Genomic DNA, 23,666 nt, shown 5'->3' with positions numbered 1-23,666 from the left:
GTCTTAGAAAGACCCTTCTAGGTCTCAGTTGCACAATCCTGGCCATGCCAAGCAATAGAGGAATGTGAGCAACTTGTCAGGACAGGAGCACAAAGGGCATAAGAACATTAACCTCAAATATAGGGCAATGACTGCTGCTGTGTTCTGTCCTCCAACAATATCAAAAAACATGAGCCAGCAGAACTGCAGTTTCATGCTATCCTTGTAAGTCAATAAACAGATACTATTTCCTGTGAGGAAAAAAATGGGGAAGCAATTTTGACCCTGTCATGTGTCCTTCAAGCCCAGTTCTCCCAAGGGGTGCCCTTGGCATCATGGATCTTTACTATTTTCTTCTTAATCAGAAATGTGTCCAAAATTATAGCACAGTGCCCTATATAAAATAACAAAACCTAATAGGAAACAGATAATTAGGGTGTTCTCAATAAAGTGTTTGTCATGTTGGACGAGAGTGATATCTAGAGGGATTTGTGATAAAACTGTAAATTTAAAAGTCATATGGATTAAATTTACAGAGATTTTAGTGAAAAAACCCACAAGGATTATTTCCATTTACGTATCACTGTCAGAACAAGCTACATCTAGAAGAAAAAGCCCATAAAATGCTTCTGCTCTAAAACACTGAAGTTGGTGGTAATTCAACATCATGAAGCACATGATGAACACATAGCAGTGTCACTTCTTAAGTATGGAATGAAACAAGGAGGAGTGAGCATTTTGGAAAGAGAAAGGGGGAAAAGCTGCCAGATTTATCTATGGGAAACAAGGTGACAGGTTATGAACACAACAAGAAAACTTCTTCCCCTATTGCCTCTCTGTTTTCAAGCAGCAGCAAGAAAGAAAGGGAAGTGCAGCTCATCAGCTGGAACTTCCAGCAAGTCCCAAACGTCAGAGCATCAAAAGAATATGGAGAGCAACAGGATCCTGCAGTGTTTCACACCTCTCCCTTAACAGGACACAGAACTGGTCAGCAGTTTATACTTGTGTACCCTCTCAAACTGATGTCCAGATTCTACTTCATGTCTTTCCTTAGGTAAAAATTTGACTTTCAGAGCATAAGGACTTTATGTGTTGCTGAATTATGAATATATGAAAAAAATTGTCACAACAAAAATCCTAGCAAAACCTCCAAACAATAAGAGATTATAAAGCAGACCATTGTCTATTTAATTTTTAATTTGTTTTGAAACTCTCTAATACAGGATTTAAAACAAATTAGTCCCCTTTATGCTCAAGGCCTTCTAGACTACCTAATAACTTGTATCTACACTGTCTAATTTATTATCTCCAAATTTGCCTTAGCAGCTTAAATAAATAAATTAATATAATTAGAAGTCGTTCTAGCAAAAACATTGAAAAATGGTAACTGTAAGTAAAAGCAAATTGGATTCAAGCTACAATTACATGTTAAATGATCAATAGTGTTGAGGGGAAAAAAAAGAGAAGAAGTCTCCTATCACAATGGAATAGGCAAACTGTGTCTTGCACAGCTGAAACAGCCAGAGGAGCAAACAGTCAGGCTCATGTAACTGTTCATGACTGCTGGCTGTGCCATGCAGTCCTCATTTGTCTGGTTTTACAGAGGGTTTCAATTTTCTTCATCATATTTCCTTTTTTCCTTTAAAAAAAACCTACACACTGCTATCAGCAGGAAAAAAAAAGTTGCAGACAAACCATTTTTCATCACTTTAGAAATGCTGATATTATATTTTATATGATGTAAAAGTTACTCATTAGAGATGAATGTGACAAAAATTTCACTGTTTACATCATTTAAAATATGCACAGTTTCAGAACTATTTCTTTTTGAGCAACTACAGGTATATCACTCTAAGGATATCAACTTTATTATTTTGGAAGATAGATTTGTACCATTTCTTGGGGTGCTGGGGTGGAGGGGGTAGGAAGGAAGACAAAATAACTGGAGAGGAAGTAAGGTAGTGAGGGAAATTACTTAGCCCTGCCCCACAATTTTTCTGTCAAAAAGGTTGATGTCTAATACTCAAATACTCAATAGAACTGCAGTATTGAGCCCAGAAAGAAGATTAAGAAAAAAAGACAATTCAGCTCCACTACACAATCATTACTGGACATAACAGTCATCATCTGCTTTTTCTTCATATCTGTAGCAAAGACAAAAAAGCATGATCTGTCCAGCCTCAAAGATAATTATATTGTTATGATTTCCATTTAGTAGACTTAAAAAAGCCCTCACAAATATACAAATACTTACTATGTTATGATTTATCTATTTAATGTATGAATATTTTTATTAGGAATATAACTGAATTTGCCTATCAGTGATTAAAGGAGTTAAGAAAATGGACTGCTGATAGCAGAAATAATGTAAAACAGTCCAGGTATTTAGCTGACAACAGACAAAACTAGAGAATATGACATCTGCAATTTAAATGAATATCTTCTTTATATGAATCTTTAAATTACCATATTTGAATTCCAGCCTCTATAAATGTTTTTATCACGGAGACACTTACAGAAAATTTTTCAGTGCATTATCATTTTAGCTGAAACAAGCGGTTGTTTCATCTGGTGTGTTCACTTCGACAGACTGCTTTACAACAGCAGCAAAGATTCACAAATTATTCTTATGTTCTTATAATCAAATAATAAAGTTAGGGAGCAATACAGTCTTGATTGATCAAAAGAAGAAACTGCCTGATTACAGTGATTACACAGTATAAAATCACCTTTAAATTTAATAAACACAAGAATTTTCTAGAATCTTCATAACATTCAAAATGATGACTAGCATTAACAGAAGCAAAGGCAGTAAAATAGAGCTACCTTTCTCTGTGGCTGGGCAGATCACCACACCTATTTGGCCACTGAGATAAAAACTTCTAACCTCCACTATAATTATTATTTTTCTCCCTGGTTGTTCTCATCTCAACTCAAGCTCTAAAGAATCCAAAAGAGAATACATTTTTTCAAAAGCAGAAGTTATAGCAGTTCCATCAGCAAGTGTACTGGACTCGTTTTCCTGGCTCCACAGTAAACAGATCTGTTCATGCTCTCTGTATTGTTACTGCACTTGAACCATCACTTCTCCTTGCACTCTCTCTCTCTCTCTCCTGTACCAGATACGCTCTGCCAGAAGTCTAATAATGACCCATGACTGCAGCAAACAGAACTATTCCTGCAGGTGGATTTTCACTGCCTTATCCTCTCTAATGACTGAATCTAAAATAAGCAGAGACTCCCAATGCATTAGCATACAAAAACTTTTCATTGGTTTAGGAGGAAGAATGCATCCAAAGGAGGGCAGTGAAGGTGGTGGAGGGTCTGGAGGTGAAGCCCTGTGAGGAGCAGCTGAGGGCACTGGGTTTGTTCAGCCTGGAGGAGATTGAGGGGAGACCTCACTGTAGGTACAGCTTCCTTGTGAGGGGAAGGGGAGGGACAGGAACTGATCTCTGATCCTTGGTGACAGTGACAGGACACAAGGGAAAGCCCTAAAGTTGTGTCAGGGGCGTGGTTTCGGCTGGGTATCAGGGAAAGGTTTTTCCTCCAGAGGGTGGTTGGGTACCAGAACTGCTCCCCAGGGCAGTGGTCACAGTATCAGCCTGATGGTCCTATGCAGGCCTGGGAGATGGACTTGATGATCCTTGTGGGTCTCTTTCACCTCAACATATTCTATGCTTCTGTGTTGAAAACTGGATTTTTTCAAAATGTGAATTCATGAAAACAAATGGGAGTTATAGATACCATCTTAAGAAAACATACGGAATTTTGACAAACATTGTATTGAGATACAATGCTGAAAGCATGAAAATCATGGAGTGAAACTGGAAGTGCAGAGGGACTAGGAAAATAAGAAAAAATAAAACTGATTGATACAAGAGAATTTAAAAGTAGGGAACACTTCGAACTTCTCTTTCTCTAGGTGTCTAAGACTTTCTAATACCACAGGGGAAGCTTCATGATTGAGACCTAAACTTTGTGCTTCTATCATCAGGAAAGATATTTGGAATATACTGACAACTTTTTAACATAAACTTCTTCCATCAATTTTGGTATACATGATGCAGAGGAGAACACATTCACATAAGGCATCACTTTCCTTATGATTAAATTCTTGGTCGTAAAATAATTTTAACTTTCCAATAGAAGGTCATAATAAAACACGATATTAATGCAATCTGTAACAGCTACTATGGTCATTTCAGAACATTTATAAATATAGAAGTACTTACCATAGCCTTAAAAATCCAGACAAGATAGGAAAGAAATTATAGAGAGTATTAATTTGTCAGATTCATTGCACAACGAAGAAAATAAATTATATTTATTTTAGTCAGCATCAAAAGAGTCTAGCACTCATTTCTAACAGTATTATTTCTGTTTTTCTGAAACAGTCATAAGTAAGCATAAGAAAGGATCATTTACATTTATTTTCATGTCTTAATGTATACTGAGCTATACCTTTCTGTAAGCACTTCCAACAATTAAGAACAAAGCAGAGTGCCATTTAACATGCCTTAAAGAATCATAGCAGGACAATAGATTATACTCATTTAATACAAATAATAGCAGACTGGCTGCTGTCAAAAAGATGGTTTAATGAATGCAGGCTCTACTATGCTGTGCAGTGTAATTTCTCATCAATTTCAGAAGCAATTCTACTCTAAAATGGTTGCTGTGCTTTTTCTTTTTGACTGCTCAGACAGTGTGGCAGATCAGCACAGAGTAACTGAACACAGAAATTGAGAAAACATTGAGCAATAATAGACAAAGGCTGATCTTTTAATGACAATAACAGCAATCATTTACTTAACCTAACACCCAATCACTTCTTTGTAGTGAGAAATTGGTTTGGGAGCTCACCATCATCAGAGACTAAATATGTATTTTATTGAATTATGAATTCTATACTACAGAAAAAGAGAAATGTGAATAGCACTTGAAATTCTTTGGGGCAGAGAGACTCTTCTTAATCTTGTTTAGACTGGAAGTCAGAGGAGCTGCCATTCTCAAAGGAACTGCCATTCTTTTCCACTGAAATTTCTTTTCTTAAATTATTGTTTACAATGACTGTTAAAAATCCTGATTACCTCACCTTGTAACTAAAGTATGTATAAATCTTTAAAATATTAACAGTGAAAAGGGCTGCTTTTTAAAAAGGAACTTTCTCTCTCTTTCAGTATCAAAATATATCAAGTGAAACAATATCCCAAACAATAACATCTTTGTGAAAATGAGTAGCTTTTTATTGCATGAAATGCACATTTCTTGATTACACCAGTAATACCTAAATATCCAATGAGATATTCAGACTTATCTAGTATATTGTAACAACTGCCTCATTGACTTTTACTGCCCTCAATCCATTCTCTCAAGACTCCTTTTTTCCATAAAACAATTGTTGCAAACTGGCATTCTGATGCACAATAGTAATTACAAGAAAGACCTGCACAACTGGCAAATGAATCAACAATTTCAGAAGTTACTCACCACATCTCGAACAATGGGAAAAGATTTCTTTCTTCGTAGGTCTGGCATGCTGTCAATTCCATACAGTCCACGACTGAAAAATAAAAAAGCAAAGAAGAAAATAAAAACATGGAGCTTATAAGACTACATCCTTAAGAACTGCCTATAGTATCTCTATTTACAGTTAAAAATCAAAATTAGCAGTTATCAGCCAAAGGCATGTGCTCCAACTGAATAACCAGTGCAAGTCTTCTTGGTGCTTTTTCTTCTGGCATTCACCCAAAGCAGAGTAGCTAAAATGTTGCTTAATACCTCCTAAAACTTCTTTACCATTGAGTTAGAAATTATAAGAAAAGCTTTCCATCATAAGTTCTTGTATATCTGGTAGTTCAGATGCAGCCTAACATTACATATTGAACATCATTGATGTCAATGACTATTGTTGTATTAAATTTGATACAAAGTTTAAAATATCTAGCTAAATACATAATCACATCTCAAATAACTCCATGCAACTGTGGAAAACAGAACTTCTCACATTTTAAAATAATTCCATGGTGACCATCATTATTTTACTCTTGCCTAGTTTGAGCTTTATAATTGAGCACACAATTAAACCCCAGTTATATCTCACACAGAACTTGGAAACAACAACAAAGGGCAACTTAGAGTCACTTCAAAGAATAAAAGGCTGACACACCAACAGAATTTAAAAGAATACATATTGATCTGGATAACAAATTGGCCTCATTCTCTCTGACTTTTCCAAACAATTAACACAGGTATCTTCCTGAACTTTTTCCACAGAGGGTTTTGGAAGATCTCCATATACCTTGTCAGTTCTAATTCAGAGATACTTGGAAATTCTCAGAGAAGCTAGGATATCAGATTTTTCAAGACCTAACATGTTCCTCTGCAAGGTCCTTTGTTGGCACTGCCTCAGATACTTTTTCAGTTCTTATATTTCTATCTCTGTGTATATAAAAACTGCATTCACTACAAAGAGTTTATCATCTGAAAGCCCTAAGTTTATTTACACCTATTATAATTATTATGTGAAAAGAGATATAACTAAAATCAGTGAAGAATTTTTCAGTTCCTTCTGATGCACTCACACCATTCTCTAAGAAAAGGAAAGAATTCATATAGTCTCTTTATGCAATTCCTTTATATTTTCCCACAACCATTTTTCTGTGCCAGGTTGTGATACTAGAATTTTTTTTCAATAACATAAAGATCAAAGTAGACCCAAATTGCAGCTTCCAGACATACTTACAAACCCAGCAAAAGTGTGATAGAAATAAAATAACATTTCTGAGGTTGTGAAAAGTAAATGTACAGAGACCAAGAAATAAACTCAGGGCTTTTTGCTACTCAGGAGCAGTTCCATCAGCAGTAAATAAAACTTATCGTGTATAAGGCATTCTTATGCTCACACAGAGGCAATATCTGTAAAAAGATTTCCATCAATTATTCTGCTCTATAACATAAAAATATGACTAAAATAGAGGCTCTTACTAAACTCCTTTTAGTCATCATTAAGAAATAACATAGCAAGGGAAAAAATTTTCATGTTAATGTAGGTTATACATTGAATTGTCTACTCCCCTCCCTACTTCCAATTATAACCCAACAATAACTTGACATAGAAGATGATGAAGTGTAATCATAATAATTTGATAAAAGTTATCATTAAAGGCATGGAAAAAAACCCCATCATACTGACTATTTTTTGGTGCTTCTGGAAATATTCTGCCTAACAGTAATCTATTTGAATTTGTCAGAGAATTCAAGAAAAATAAATTTGATTTACCATAGAGATGATGCCACTGAAGGAGTAATCATCTGCATGCAGCACCATCTGTGTATCGTTAGTGAATTTCAGAAGGGATTAGGCCATGTGGTAAAATTATCAGTCTCTGACTGCTCATTAGGAAGCAGTAAATTAATACAAGAGCAAGTCTCTGGAAAAAGTAAAACAGTACTACCCAGGATCCATATACATGATGAGAACTCCAGCTGACCTACTTTCACTTTTAAAAATATGGCAATAATGAGCTCTAAAGTGCCTCATCTTCAAGAAAGTGAAGAAAAATAAAAGGAAGATGTTATTATGTGATACTGGTATGGAAAAACCAGGAAAGGTGGTGTTTCTGTCTCTTAACAGAGAAGTTGCATGAGAAGCCCCAGAAATACTGTCTTTGGTCTTTGCCTTTACTTTCTTGTCATGGCTGCTCTCTCATTTCATGTGACCAAGGGAAGATTATTGCAGAGAATGGAGAGCTGCAGTCCCTGCCGTGGACTTGGAGGTGCTGGTGCATGAAGTGGGGTCACAGCACTGTGCTATGACAGAGAGCTAAGAGCTGGGGTATTTTTGCAGAGATAAAGCGTGGTAACAATGGTTGTGAGGGAAGAAATCTTCTCCCTCACTTCAAATAGCAAAATCTTTTGGAGAGAGTAAGGAAGAAGGAGTCAGAGCTAACTGCAGTCAGTTGTGCTGGCAGTAAAAAGACTGAGGGATCCTAGAAATTAGCATTAGTTTTTGCATGAAGGAGTAGAGTGGGAAGTGTGATTAAAACAGAGCCACAAATGTCTTTGAAATGATAGCATTCTTTGCCTGAATGAGAAGTTAAATGAAAATTGCATAACTGTTTTTAAGGACGCCTAGAAAAACAGAGGCTTGAATAAAGATACTGTGGACAGCAAAACAAGGAAAGGACAGGTCTAAACTTTGTCAGCAAAAGAAGTAAGGTTTCATCTAAAAACATGAGCTGTTATTGAGCTACTGTCATTTAAGGTAGTCCTATGCAGTGGTAACAGGGTGTCTGCACAAGGGATTGACACAGGTTATTCTCAGAGGATTCAATATTTGAATTTATTCATTTGTGAATGGAACAGAGGGCATAAAAAGAGCAGCTTCAGTCTGTATAGTCCTTGTCAGTGGCAAAAATTCTCCTTACACCTATGAGATTGCTTTTGGTGTGAAAACCACAAAATATTAGGAATTCCACATTACCTTTTAAAGGTCTACATTTATTAAGAAACTGTAATTAAGCAACTGGTTAGGGAAAGTAGTACATACAGCAAAACAGTATGGTCATGTGCAGCTTCCTACAGGCACAGATACAATACCTGACTGTCAGTACCTGCATTCAGAGTCTGCTTACAAAATTCTGTCCTAAACTACACAATAACCAGGTGTTAAACTGTTTCTCCTCTGTTTTGCATTTGGTGACTAATCCTGCACAATGTCCTCACACTCTTACAGCAGCTCTGAAGGTTCTAGGAGTTGCAAAGGGCAGGAATACAACACTTTGAGGTATGACAAACTATATGGGAACTACCTACACTACTAAAGAGCTGTAGATCACTTACTCATAATAAATTTGTTTAAAGCTTAGCAATAAGTACAAATGTTACCCTAAGTACATTTCCCATAGAAGCATGTGCATAATATTAAGCAAATTAATGCCATAACTACCTTTTAGTGACACCCACCTCTGCTCAAAATAGGAATCTAAACAGGAAAAACTTCATAGTGTCAATTGTATATAATTTCAGACATAAAAGCTGAAGATTAATGATTAATTTAATCTCATCACCTTGTCTTTGTAATAAATTGTAATTACCGTTAAAAAGTACTTACAGAGTGCACCAGCAAGAGGATAACACCCCTTTTAATTAGGTAATTAATATAACTGATAAATTTTACCAAAGGCATTTATTTCTTTACCTTTCCAGATTGAATAATAAGGAAGTATTCAAAATAGGAAGGAAACTCTTGAACTGGATGCACAATAACTTCGTTTGGAGACAACAAAACAAAATGTACCAGTTTCTTCCATATTCACTCTCAGCCACTGCAAGATCTTTTCCCTTGACTTTTTAATTTCAAGTACTAGAGTGATATTATATTGCTAGAATTGCAGTACTATGCATCTACCAGAACAAAGACAAAATTGGAATATAGCTTTAAAGGACACTTATTTTATATGCAAAGAGGTAAAATCTCTTATCTAACTGATCTCACCATTGGAATTGTCCTATTAATTTCTCAGAAAATAATGAATTTTTAAAAATTAAAAGGGGAAGACATACATAATGAAACTATCATCCTTTTAATAATACAATTTCTTAAAACAGAAAGCTTAGGAAAAATACAATAATGCTGTAAGAATAATCTGCAGATACAAATAAAAAAATTCTCAATTATATTTTTACTTACCCAGCGAATGCTTGGACTGCATAAAGCTTGGAAGCATCCAAGGAACCTGCACTTACTAACTGAGCCTTTAATAGAGATCAAAAAAAGTACAGTTACTTGGTTGCTTTTAGTAAGTTTTGGACAGAATTTAACTGCATCAAACATGTAAGACATATGAAAATGTTCAGCAGGGTCAGCTCCAGGCCAAAGCTAGACTAATTGTTCCTTTGGGAAACATTTTGATAGCATTCAGCATTTAGTGACACACAGTGGAAGAACCAATGGGAAGGTAAGATATTGCTTCCCAAATACTGTTGCCCTTTAAATCCTATAGTGAATGCAGGGTAGGTGATAATTAAGGCAAAAATCAGAATCACGTTTGACAGTAGCAGACCCCTGTGTTGGCAGTTATGGTAAGCACAACAGTGAGGGTTACCCTGTATATAAATGCAACACATTTGCAATACAGTCAAAGGAGAACAAAAGAGTGGAAAGCTGGGAAAAACCATGCAGATTTCACAACTAAAATGATGGAACAAAACAGGTCAAATAAGTCACAAACAAACATCAACAAAATACATGATCCCTATAGCAAATAGGTGATTTTAAACCTTTTCATCCACAGAACCGCTGTCTGAAAGAGAATTGGGAAGAAGGTGAATATAGGTTAGAAAAACCAGTCTATGAAAAAAATATCATGCTATAAAATCTGTCAGTGTTTTAATCTGTTAATGTAGACCAGAATCCAAATAACACCTGTGCTTAGCCATATAACTGGGGTGAGATCACTGTCACCACATTTTAAACAAAAAGATGTTCTTGGTAGATAAGAAGACCTTCCACTCATGAAGGACAGTGTGGACAGCATATATTTCACATACTATACCCCATCTCCATGCGATTTTAAATTTTATTGCTTTTTTAAAAATGTACTTTTAATAATAATGAATATGTATTTAATATAATTGCAATGTTCAAATAAATAATGCTCTATTTTCAAGGAAAAGACAAGTCTTTCTAAGGATATAAAGACCACACTCCGCAGCCCAGCTCCTGGACTGTAACTATTCTATCACAGCTACTCATAAAATGACAGAAATTACTCCCCAAATACTAACAGAACTACAATTGTGAAAGCTATTTCATATATATATATCATTCTAAATTGCTTAATGCAAGCGCACAAAGTGAAAATTTACAATCAGACAGAAAATATTTGCTGACAGAAAAAACTACCCTCATTTTATTGTCTTGTCACATTTGCACTTTATAGTACAGTGCATACATGAAACAGCATTGTTTTAATTGTCACCTTACTGATCTTCCCACCTCCCCAGAGGGAGTGCTCAAGGACCCTTTAAATCGTTTGGATATTCTTGAGATGTTCAGAGATATCTCAGGTTATGTACATCACAAAATAACAATTTACACCTTAAACATGTGCCACATTTAATTTTTAAACCAGTTTATATACAGGAAAAATGACATTCAAACACATATATCCAAAATATACTGGCAACTGTAAATTGCATAGAGTACAGAAGTGACAATCAGGGAACTAAAATGCTCTATTCTGCCACTAATGTTAGAGGCAGCTTACATGATCAAAGCATTTGACTGACTAGATTTATGAAAATGAGCTTACTCCTGAAATATTCTATTTTTTAAAAAAAATTATTTGTGAAATGGATTTGTCTCACAATATCAGATAGTATTGGCTACACTTTCAAGCATATAAAGAATATTTGGACAACCATAAGATCTAACTTCCCAACTCCAATATTATTATAGCACTTCATAAGCAGGGTGAAAGCAGAACCAAGAGGAAATAGGTGACTGTAAGCTGGGCTGGCCATGGCAACAGGGTGGGGTGTGCTTTTCTGAGGCCTAAAGAAAAGAGGAATTAAACCCAGAGGGCTGGAGCAGCATCTGGACATCAATGAGAGGAAAGTCATGACAGCACTTAGCAACAGGGTAGGAGAGACAGAGGCATCCATTCTCCAACTTGTAAAAAAGGAAGAGTCCAAAGGCAAAGAAAAATCTGGGGACTGAGGGAAGTTTTAAGCAAGACGCTACTTGTAATTTTAGAAGCCTCACACAATCTTTTCATGCAACCTGCACCTTCTTTTAGAATATCTCATCATAGCAAAACTGGTAATACTGACATACAAAGGCACAGAACAAATCTGTCTTATTTATGTGGAATGCAATTCTTAAACAGTTGGCAGACACTTTGATATCAGATGCCTAAAGAATCACATGCATTATATGTTTAATTCACTTTAAAAAAATTTATATTAAAAATTGTTGAGACTTGTCTTCTACATAAAATGGATTTTTTCAGAGCATGAGAGATAGACAGATATGTAAAATTTTCTTTCCCTGTCTTGGTTTCAGCCAACTTACTCTAATTTCACTACATTTCCTTTACTGGGACCTAATTTTGCCTAAATTTAGTAAGGAGTGACAATCAAAATTAGGAAGAAGGAAAGGTATGTTTTTGGTTTAACTTGCTTTTCTTGGCAGTCACTACATACAAAGAAAAATGCACCCATCTAATGGTCTCTTTTCTCAATAGAAATTGCATAAAGCAGACAAGTGACGCAAATTTCCCAAAAAAGAGATCTTAAGAACATCTCTTCTTTGTAACAAATGAATGCATCTTCAGAGACAAAATTAGTTTGAAAACTTCATTGTTTACTGCTTCTTCTGAACTCACCATGAGTGAAATAATCTGAACTGGAAGTGTTTTCTGCATGTATGAGAGCACCAAATCGAGAAGTGTACAGAGTCACCAAGCAATTCACTTTAGTAGTCGTTAGGCTACCAGAACAGACAGCAACATTCCTTGATGTAGATAAGAAATGAACTGTGATTATGTAAGAGACCACTGAATGTATTTTCAAATCAGGGATTCAAGGCTAGACATCTCAGATTATACTGCTGAATGACAATGATTTACTTAAAAGAGTTTATCTTCATGTAACTCACTTCTGTCATCCACGCAGTCAAAATACTAACCTAAACAAGTAATGAGTGCACCTAGGAGCAGTGGAAATACTGGTTCTTATAGTTAACCCTTCTTATTTTAATTAGTTGTTTCTCCTTACATTTTAATTGAAAATTCATTACATTATGAAATACCAGTAATAGCCTTCAGATTGTGCCTTTATACCACAGGCCATTGTACATAAGAGGAAGGTATTTTTACTAGGATTATAGGAAAAATCCTTTTGCTCCTTAATTGTGCTATTTCAGCTCAGTGCAGTCCACATTGATATTTACAAACCTGTGTAGTAGAATGATGAAGAGCAGGGTGGTCATCTATCTGCATACTACTGAAAATTATTTTTACTGATGTCAAATATTGAAGGCAAAAGGAAAGTGCGCACAAGCCCTTTTTATTTTTTAAGGCAGTCAATTACATTTAATTAGATAACTAAGCAGGAAATTAGATAAAATTAGTCTTTAAGTTTACTTTAATAAGTTCTAGGTATTAAAAAGCTGTATAATTCTCAGCATAGCCACTAAATCTTGGCTCCTGTTGAAAATAGTTTACATATGGCTGGGGAATGAAGTGAGAGGGTCTTGTCATTTTTTTGATACCCTCAAAAAAGCCCCCTGGTTATTTTCTATCCACCTACCAGTTTAAATGTAGGCTAAGTAAAATTTCCAACAAGTGTTTATTAATACTGCAAAATAGCTATTCAATCTTGGAATTAAAATTAACAGATCTGAGAAAAGTTTAACTTAACATTTTTATCAACTGTTTTCAGTTTTCAGTCATGGTCCAGTTTATTCATTCTATTAGCAATGTTGTCACCTGTAACTTCGTACACAAAATAGAAATTAATCATGCAAGACAACCAGCTTCTATACCCAATTTTGTGAGGAAAAAACAAATCTATAAAGGATGCTGAAAAGACAGTTTCCAAGCATGAAAGGTATATTAGTAATTAAGATATGGAAGTCAGGACAGACCTTTGCTTTTTTAGCTTGTGACACCATCAGAAATACAACTGGCTCTATCAGTCAGCAGAGGTATTTCCATCAAAGAGGTTCAGGTGATTCTGCTCCCCAGTCATAACCCTCCTTCAAAAGTCTTGTGTCATTATTTCACTTCTGCACTTTCCTGAGCAGCAGAACAATGTCCCAACACTCTCCCCTTTCTTTAATGACTGCAAAAATTCAGTTCTCCACTCCACGCCATAGCACAAGAACTGTAATAAGGTTCTAAAAATCTAAACTGTTAGGAAATTCTAGGATCAAAATTAATCAAAACATTGATTTTCCACTCTTGTAAGAGTGCATTATGGCACAACACCAAATAGGAAAAAGATTTAAGGTCATTATTCTCTCAAAGTACCATTTCAATATTTAATTCTGAAAAATGTCTGCAAGAATGTCAAACTGACTGATAATTATGTTGTTCCTGGAAGCAAAGCCTTCAGACAAAATACTTGCTGGAATTAGATAACAATACAACTGTTCCATGAAAATAACATGTGTAAAGTACCCACAGTCAGAAGTAGTTTCAAGTCTGAGATGGACAATTTTAATTAGCATCTATTACCAAGAAAGGGAAATAAAAGATGAAAACCAGGTTTGAATAGAAGCAGGACATTAAAGAAGTAGATTGGCCAAAACAATGACACAAATTAAGCCATGCTAAAATAATAAATCCTGCACCCAGAAGCTATTGTTGCCACTAGAGAACAGAACATTACACTGTGTAAGCCCAGAGGATATTGTATTGCTGAAGCTTATTCTAGGGAGATTGCGTATAACGCTTGAAAGATAATATTAAAGCTAGCACATCATAAGAGATGAGTGATGCTTGTCTGACAAAGAGAAGGTCAAACTTGAATAAAGCTTGGTTGACAGGAGAAATACAAGAATTGCTGCTAGCATTTTACTAGCAGTGATGTAGAAAAATTACTAGCGGATACATGGAGAGTCAAAACAGGAGGTCAGTTTGGTGAGGATGAAAACTGCATTTGTGTCTCTATTAATAAAGTGGTCTGCAAATCTGAAACAAAAGGACATGCTTTAAAAACATCTCTGGTGTTTAGAAATTGAGTCCCATTAGACTTCTAATGGCTTTGTTTTCTACTGTTTTTCAACAGCTAGTAGATGCTTCTACCAAATTCTAGAACTTATCTCTAAAACAGTAAGTTATAGGCTCTCATGAGAATTGTTTGATTACAGAATGTGGTGAGCTCAAAAAACTACCATTCTCTTAAAGACTGGGCTCTCTTGACAATCTCTGGCTTGTTAGAGTGATGGTAGGAAGTAAAAAGTCAGCATGCATTTTAAGCACTCGCTTCTCACCCCAGAAAGCATTAAAATGATAAGGCATACATTATCCAAAAAGGATGAAAAGATATATTTCATTTCCCTCAATACATGTGATAACAGTACATGCAACCAAGTAATCAATTATTTGCTGTGAAAACAAACAGATAATTGATTATTGCAAATCTTTCGGCATCACAAAGCTAACAATGCCACAAATGAATCATGGTCTGAGTTGCAAGCTGAAGTCAATTACTTCCAAAGAAATCCAAGCAAACAGCCCGGTGGTTGGAGAACAAATGTGAGAGTAGTTCCTCTGGACTCTAACAAACAAATACCATGTTCCTTGCATTGAACACGAGGACTGCACTGAGACAAGCAATCTGGTTTATCCTGACAGCTTAGACAGAAGGGACAGCAGGGCTGGGATGTTCGGCGGCAGCCTGGGACAGAGGGGTGAGCTGCTGTCCACCCTGGGCCACAGAGAACACGAGGGCAGTAGCAAAGAGCTGAGTGCCATAAGAGCGGATCAGAAGGTCAAAGCAGTTGGTGACAAAGACACAAGTGCTCACAGCAAAAATGTTTTGGGGCATTTACTTCATACTGCTTCTATTTTTGGCCCTGATGACTGAAAGCCCATTAGCTGCTGAGCTGCTGAGCACATCAGATGTGATCTTGAAGAGCAACATCTGGCTTGGTTGCATCAGTAAAACACATAGATCCCACTCAGCCATTCCAGTGATCAAAGCAAATGTGGTGAATTGGGAAGACAAAGACTTGCTTCAAAAGTGTACCCCTGTTGTAAAATAAAATGCTAATGGTGACACATTCATAAGTCATATAAATATAGTACTCTTAAAGAGCAAGAATAACATGTACAGCTAGGATCAGAATGTAGTGTCTGAGCAACAGTCACATATTTCACAGGGTATAATATTCATAGCTGCTGTTGGCATGAAGTTGTTTCTTCTTCTGTGGAGTTGTTTCCACTTCTGAGATAAGGTTTAGGAACTATTTAAAACAATCTCTAACACTTCAAACATTACAAACATTCAGAACCCCCAAACTAGAAGGCTAAAAAATTTAGATTAGCTAAGCTAATTTCAAGACTTACGGCAATGAAAGAAAATATGAGTCAATGTATAATCACATACAAAATAAAAAGATGACATCAAGCTAATAACATTTACTGAGATAAGACAAAGTTATCAGATTTTCTTCTGTTGATAAGAAACTAGCTTAACAGATACAAGAGAAGAACAATATTTGAAATAATATGATTAGCATTAAACACTTAAAAATTGTTATTTACTGTCATCTTTTATGATATAGGTAATCTCAAAATCAAATTACAGTTTTGGCTCTGCTTGAAATAATAAGTTGAAATAATTATGCCTAAACACCAAAGAGAGACACAGATGTTAAGAACTATAGACTGGTACACTGGAATTCAAAGGATGGCTTTTGGTACTTTTGGACTTTTTTTGCTTGATAGGACACGTATAAATCCTTCTGAAACCCTCAATCCCTTTTTATAGCTAATAGAAAAAGGCATGTCTCCTTGTCCTTTACATTCACGGTTTTTTAGAAAAAGAAAATTTCACCCAACATGTTTTTAAAAGTTCCTAAGGAAAATTCCCCTACTTTATGTTTGCAGTACCCTCCTTGTCTTATGGATTCAGAGGAGCACCAGTTCCATCCTGTTTGTACAAAATGAAACAGGAAGAGCTACAGGATAAGATTTAAAAGTGCATTTTATAAATATTCCTCTCTCCTGGTTCATTTTTATATTCAATAGTAGTACATCCATCACATCTGTCTGTCCTTATTCCATCTTGGTATATATGCAGCTGAAGGACAAGAATTCCTTTGGTGACGCTGCAGCTGCTCTGGTGATACCCAGAGCTATCCATAGTTTATGGGCCTCTGACAGCATTGACAAATCACTCGCTGCTGCTCCAATAATCTACTCCAGAGAAGCTACTTGAGTGTCAGTCAGCAGACTGCTCTTTGCCACTACTAATTTAGCAAAAACAGATTACAGTATTTTCTGTGGTATTTTTTCTAGCTAACTTGTATCCTTGTGTGTTTTGCACACCATATCCTTTATCATAGCATCCAAGACGTTTTTAAATGGCTTTGTCATCAACACAACCATAGGTCTTGATTTTCAGATTTACTAAAACTTATCTTGCAAGCCATCTGAAGAATACTCCCAGGTCCTCAAGGAAACAATCCTCATGATTAGCAAAGTTCTGGCAGTATCAACAATAATTTTGCATCATCAATAACTGGAGAGGTTATGGGTGTTTCCTTCTATTGAGAGTTCCTGAGAGACAACTGTCTAGGTGTTCCACTGATCACCTGGAAAATGTGCACAAAGAAAAAAACCTGCTACCTGTCCCATGGGAGTAGTCAGAATTTCCCTTTGACAGCAAAACAGAGAATCTCTTATACACACTGCTGTAATATTCTACTTCACTAATACATGAGAGGAAGACTCGAGCCTATTTATGAATTCACATTTTCCAAGTCATTAATTTTTTTAAATGTGTGCCTAGATATTTTTTCAGCCTGATGCTTTAACAAGATTCCTTTATCCCAAAGCTGCATTCAAAAATTATGCAGTATTACTTCCACTTGTAAAACACAACGATCTAAAGAAAATGCTTAAATATTTTGGAAATAAAAATATTTTTCATTTTTGATTATATAATATTGCATTCATTTTCCCAGCAAAACCAGTATAAAAACCCCTTGGAACTGACATTCATGGTCAGCTTTCCTCTTAGCTCTAGCAGCTTTAAATCTCTTTAAGCTCAAAAAGAGCAGATAAACTACATGAATATTTATCAATAGACATGAATTCCAAAGTCAGTTAAAATAGTGTTAAATGGCCTCCTGCTATCATGAAGAGGAGAGTAGCAGAGACTTTTACGGAGGAGGCTAGCAGTTTTAACAAATCCCTTTTCTTAAAAACAGAAGTCGTTCTCTAACAGAAGAGGTTTGGGGCACTCTGCTTTGTTGAGGTTTTTTTTTTTGTTTGTCTACTTGTTTTTATTAAACAGCCAAAATATGGATTTCTGCCAAACATTACTGATTAAGGATGTCGTGGTTTGTTTTTGGTTTGTTGTTATTTGGTTGGGTTTTTGGTTTTGTTTGGGGTGTCTGGGTTTGTTTGCCTGGTTGGTTTATTTGTCTTTTATGCTTAAAGAATAGGTGCAGCTATTCTAGGAGAAGGCATCTGGTAACAATAGAATTTTTAAAATCTGAGACTGTTACACAAATGTTGTTGTGACATACATTTCTCTGATGTAATGCACACTGATTTAGCAGGAGTTACTATGCTAAATTAAACTGCTGCTCTACAATCTATTTGGTTACTATCCTGTTTACAAAGAGACCCAGTATTATAATCTAAGATTTCCTGACAAAAATAAATGCTGTAACCACAAAATTAAAACACAATAAGCCAGAAGAACACTATTATGTTTTCTGGAAGATATATTAAACAGGTTTTTAAATCCTTCTTTCACTCACTTAACTAGTGAGGAAAAAGTACAGACTGAATGTGTAGCAAGCAACTGATACAAAGCATCCTTTCATGAAGCCCTAGCTTTGGAGTAACTGGTGAATGTAAGTACTTGCTTTTTCTTCACAGACAAAAAGATGGATGTATCATCTTCATCACTAACTGATTATATTTCCTGCCATAATTTTTCAAAAGCAACCTTTCTACAAATCCATTAATCTCAAGCTGGTCAGACTGCCATTTTCTGTTTTAAGTCTCTGATATCTCTTTTCTCCATCGAAGGACAGTAGAGAAATAGGAAGGGAAGGGTATAAAGACTTATGCCTGACTCCAGGGAAACCAGTAGCAAGAAAATAATGCATTCACTCTGCTGTGCACGAAACAAGCACATGAAGCTGAGTCAAATCAATATACCTTGGTTCATCAGCACCATCCTGATTGAATTCATAGAGTGGTTAATAATTCTTTAGAACACTATTTTACCTCCTGTAATATTAGTAGAGGATTTTCAGAGTGCACACATACACATGTGAAAAAGGAAATGTGGCTAACCAGTTTGGGTGCAGGAATATTGTATTTATCAGTTTCTATCCATATCATCTGAAAATGTATTTTGTGTCCTCCCATCCTACACAACTACAGCTTCTTATTGGACCTCGTCCCCATCCCCCCCAAAAAAGAGTTAAAGCTATCCATGACTTTGTTTACCTGATGACAAGACAGAGACAAACATGGTATTGAGAAAGAAAACCAAATAATCCAGAAAAAAATGGATTATTACATTTCTGTGGTTCATTATCATTCTCAGTACAGCACCAAAATAGATTCCTTAACTTGCAGTAATCTTGTTTCCCCAGTACCACACATCTATTAAAATGTATAGTAAGAGTAACCATTTCTTCCCCAGCCTGCTTACACAATACATCTGCTCCATTGTGACCATCTTCTGATGTAAACAGAGAAAGGAAGTTACACAGATGAAAACTCTCAGAAATCTGCCTTTTTACATTATTTACACATGAAGAGAAGAGCAACAGATTAATCACCTTCTGTTCAAAAGTATTCTGTCCCCAAATCCATCTCTTTATAGATGATACATTAAGCGACTATATATTCATTTTCCTTAAACATTGCAGATGAACTATATCAGCCACATGGAATGCACAATCAGTCCTTATATTAATGAAGTAATTTATCACTCTTATGAAAAAAAACCCAAACAAACCATAAATAAATGAGATGTGGGAAATCAAACAAAACCTTGTATCACTGTGGCTCCAATGTTTTGAAACAGAACAAAAAATCTTGAGGCTTGATACTGCTGCTACTTTTTACTAACTCTGAGTGTTTCTATGTCGCAGACATCTTTTCATTAAAAATCCTTCTTTAGGATTTTTCCTTCTGAGAAGTTGAGAGGCCTCAGAAACAAAATGTAAACAATGGCTATCTGCTGCTGTGGAATGCAACACGTGGATCCTTGATTGGTCTTGTGTGGATGTCTGGAATTAGTGACCAATTACAGCAGAGCTCGCTCTCTCTCTCTGTTCGAGCCACAGACCTTTGTTATCATTCTTTCTATTCTATTCTTAGCTTAGCTAGCCCTCTGAGATGAAACTTTTCCTTCTATTCTTTTTAGTATAGTTTTAATGTAATGTATATAATAAAATAATAAATCAAGCCTTCTGAACATGGAGTCAACATTCTCGTCTCTTCCTTCAACATAAGACCCCTGTAACCACTGTCACCTTTCTGTCTGGACTATTCTTTCTCAATGATGCAAAGATTAATTGCGTTCATTCTGTCACTTTTTTTTTCCCCCCATCAGACTGTGCCTGAGATTAGAAAGATGCAAAATGCTATTGGGCTGAGTGCAAGAAAAGCTTCTCAAAGAGATCGCATAAAATAGTGTTTAATTCATTACTTTGAACAAGGTGAGGCTAAACTTCCAGGCAACTTAAGAGTGTGGCCACAACTAAGGTTCAAGCCTTTTTAGGGGATTCTGGGTTTACATTAACGCACACCTCAACAGTATAAAGTAAGTCCATACAGTATCAACTGAAAGCTGCATTAGTTCAAGACAGTTTAGACTGAATTTTTATTTATTTTATAAAATTAATATTTAATTTTTAGCAACAAAATACTTGAAGAAATAAGGTGTAACGAGAACAGAATGTGCTTAGATTTCAAAGAATTCCCAAAACATGAAAAACTGTGCTTTCATTGTAACAAAAGCAAACTGATTAAAAAGGACCTGTAAAAGATAAGACAGGGACAGAATGGAAGAAACCATTAGGGAAAAAGAAAGCTACAAAATGATATGTGAGGACTAGAATAATGAATAAAAGTGTTAGTCATTCTCAATTACAGTGTACAAAGAAACAAACAAACAACTGGGTGGCATTTCTTTGATTTTTTCAAGCCACCAATTTTTCAAATCCCTCCATTGATACACATCCATCCAAGCAACGTCTCTATATCCTTACAGAACTTTAAATCTGAGAATTACTCATGTACTGCTCATGTCTCCTCTCATTCGTATAACCTAGTCATTCCAGTATGCCTCGAAAAACATTTTTTAATAAATAATACATAAGCAATCAGCCCAGAGTATATTTTTCCTCCAGACAGTGACAGAGAATAGGAATATCTTATGGCGTTCTTGTACACTAACAAATTATTCATGTACTAAAGATTTATTGACCTTATCTTATGCATTACTAGAATGAAAACTGTATCATTCTAAAACTTTCTTTTGCGTTAAATTAGAGAACTAAAACTACTATATTATACAGTTCTATCTCTGCTTGGACAGATTGTTGTCTAACAACTCTTGCTAACATGGAAGGATGAAACAATTCATTGAAGAACAGGTTGTGTTTGGTTATATAATGAAGATTAATTCAAAGAAATTTTTTCTCTTTCTAGTGCTTTTCCATCTAAAAGTAAGAAATCTGAAGCTGACTGTGAATCAGTTACAGGGGTAAGAGAGTAATAAAACCTAAGAAACATTCATAAAAGTAATGCAAACCCTAGAACAGCTATTAGTCACTTTTAAAAAAAGTTATTATTGCTCCTGCAAATATTAAAATGAAGATTGAATACCTCAAAAAACTATTTGCTTAAATGACAAACTAAGTATTCTCTGGACATGCCTAATTACATACATAAAGAAAAGAAGGCAGGTTGTCAAAAACGAGAAGTTAAAAAATATGTTTTGGGAGTTGTGAAGAACTCCTTTAAGAACTGATTTATAAAAGGTTTTTTCCTAGACTGTGCCATTCAAGTAATAAACAGAAATTGAAGGCGTTTTGTCTTAGCAGCCAAACTGACATTAAGAAGACATCCCTCTTCAAAGGCTGCATACAAAGTATTCAAAAATGCATTTCCATATCACTGAACAGCTGAGGCTGGGAGGGAACTCTGGAGGCCTTGTCTAAGAACCCTGCTCAAATCAGGCCACCCAGAGCAGGCTGTCCAGGACCATGTTCAGATGGATTTTGACTATCTTCAAGGACAGACATCCCACCTGTGGATTTCATTATCTGTGAATAGATAATATGCATTATCCAGCTCACTGAGAGTTAGCTGAAAATAAAATGAGAAAGATTTTGCTCCAACAATACTACCTGTTACTCAGCAGAAATAGTTTTCAGGTAATATATTCTTTGAGTAGACTACTACAGCTAGGAAATGTATTTTGCAAGTTTTAAATTCTGAAGAACTGTTACATGTTCTCTGGACAGACATAGAGGTAAGAATATCATATTCATCCATTAGATATAAAAACATGAAGGATGATAGGTATTGCTAATAGGTATTGCTAGGTGTGCTACAGGACTTGAAGACCCATTTATAACAAACCAATTGGTGGCTGCTGCAACAAAATTCCTGACTGAAACATGTGTCCTCTTCCTTGTTGGCATGGGAAATACAGTGTGAAGAGGAAACAGAGCTGCTGCTCAAGAGTGAATGCACATTGTTCTCAGAATAAACTGAGAAGTAATGTGTTGTAGCAGTTCATTTGTAAATTCTCCTTAAGCTCCTGATGTATTCCCTTTCTCCTTTATTTCCTTCCTCATTTATAATATTCTATATTATTTTATTTTCGGAAATATAAGTTGAGGTCCTAGTATGACATCTAGTAACTATGCAGACACTTTGCCCCATAGACTACACCCAATATCACATTTTCATAAACTGGTCTTGGTGGCAAATGGATTCTCCGTAAATATAAGAAATGTTTCAGTTATTCAGAAGAAAAAATGTCAATAGATTAAGAGACTGAAAGAAGTCTCACCTGCTGGGTTAAAAGAGGAACATACATTTAATTCCTAGAAAGGATTGCATGGGATGTATCAAAATTAGTTCTCATTTTCTAACAACTGGTATCTACCAATATACACAAACACACAGACTTTAAATAGTAGAACCAATTTGAGTGTCAAAATTTGGGGTCTTCCTTGTGTGGTTTCTGTAATTAAGTCCTGAGACCATTATATTCCTACTATACCATGACTAGGTAAAATGAATGCTGTTCCCTTCTCCCATACATCACAAATTAAGGAAAAAGTAATGAAAATCCTAGTTATTGATAGCTGTTCATTCATATACACACCACCTAGTATGTAACTGAGTACTGTGGAAAAATGGCTGCAAAATACAAGTATAAAATTGAGTGTCATTATTTAAATGTAAAATAGACTTTAAAGTAAGCTCTACTACTATCAAAATTTATATGCATTTGTAATTGACTTCCAAGTTGACTTTAGATTTATTGTAAAAGTAGTTCATGTATAAAAAGAAACACCATAGTAGCTCAAGCTCATTACTACTAAATACAATCTTTGGCTAAAGGCACAGATTTTCATCTTTAAAATGAATGTATCAGATGATTATTTTTCCCAGGCAGATAAAGGAAAGATTCAGTCAAGGTGACAATTACCATCTGGCTAGCTACAGTCATTATAATGCTTCCAATTAAATGCACATGCAATATTATACTGAATTACAGTTAATGTTTACATTGAATATCACCATATTTGTATATTATTAGTATATTACTTTGTCTATTACTAGTAATTACTTTGTATATTATTAAAGTTATATATATGGCTGTCTGCTTTGAAGTCTGATAATATGGAAGATAGAAATAATGAAAAAATCAGTGTGAAACCCTCCTGTGAATTT

At 35.4% G+C, this 23,666-nt stretch overlaps 1 protein-coding gene across 3 annotated transcripts in view; it reads right to left on the bottom strand.

Moving 5' to 3' along the window:
* Positions 1-23,666, bottom strand: part of UNC13C (unc-13 homolog C) — a 133,521-nt gene that overhangs the window by 96,686 nt on the left and 13,169 nt on the right. For 2 of the 3 annotated variants that reach the window (XM_005419659.2, XM_031055882.1), the window contains 4 exons: positions 10,264-10,286; positions 9,674-9,738; positions 5,470-5,542; positions 4,212-4,217 (listed from right to left, as the gene is read on the bottom strand). In XM_005419659.2, coding sequence (XP_005419716.1) covers positions 4,212-4,217; positions 5,470-5,542; positions 9,674-9,738; positions 10,264-10,286 — 167 coding nt within the window. The remainder of the gene's footprint in view (positions 1-4,211; positions 4,218-5,469; positions 5,543-9,673; positions 9,739-10,263; positions 10,287-23,666) is intronic. The other variant, XM_031055883.1, reaches the window with a different exon arrangement.

The sequence above is a fragment of the Geospiza fortis genome, unplaced genomic scaffold (assembly GCF_000277835.1).
Source record: "Geospiza fortis unplaced genomic scaffold, GeoFor_1.0 scaffold171, whole genome shotgun sequence".
In the NCBI taxonomy this organism is placed as follows: domain Eukaryota; kingdom Metazoa; phylum Chordata; class Aves; order Passeriformes; family Thraupidae; genus Geospiza; species Geospiza fortis.
The sequence above is the reverse complement of the archived record's forward strand: the minus strand, read 5'-3'. Positions and strand labels throughout refer to the sequence as shown.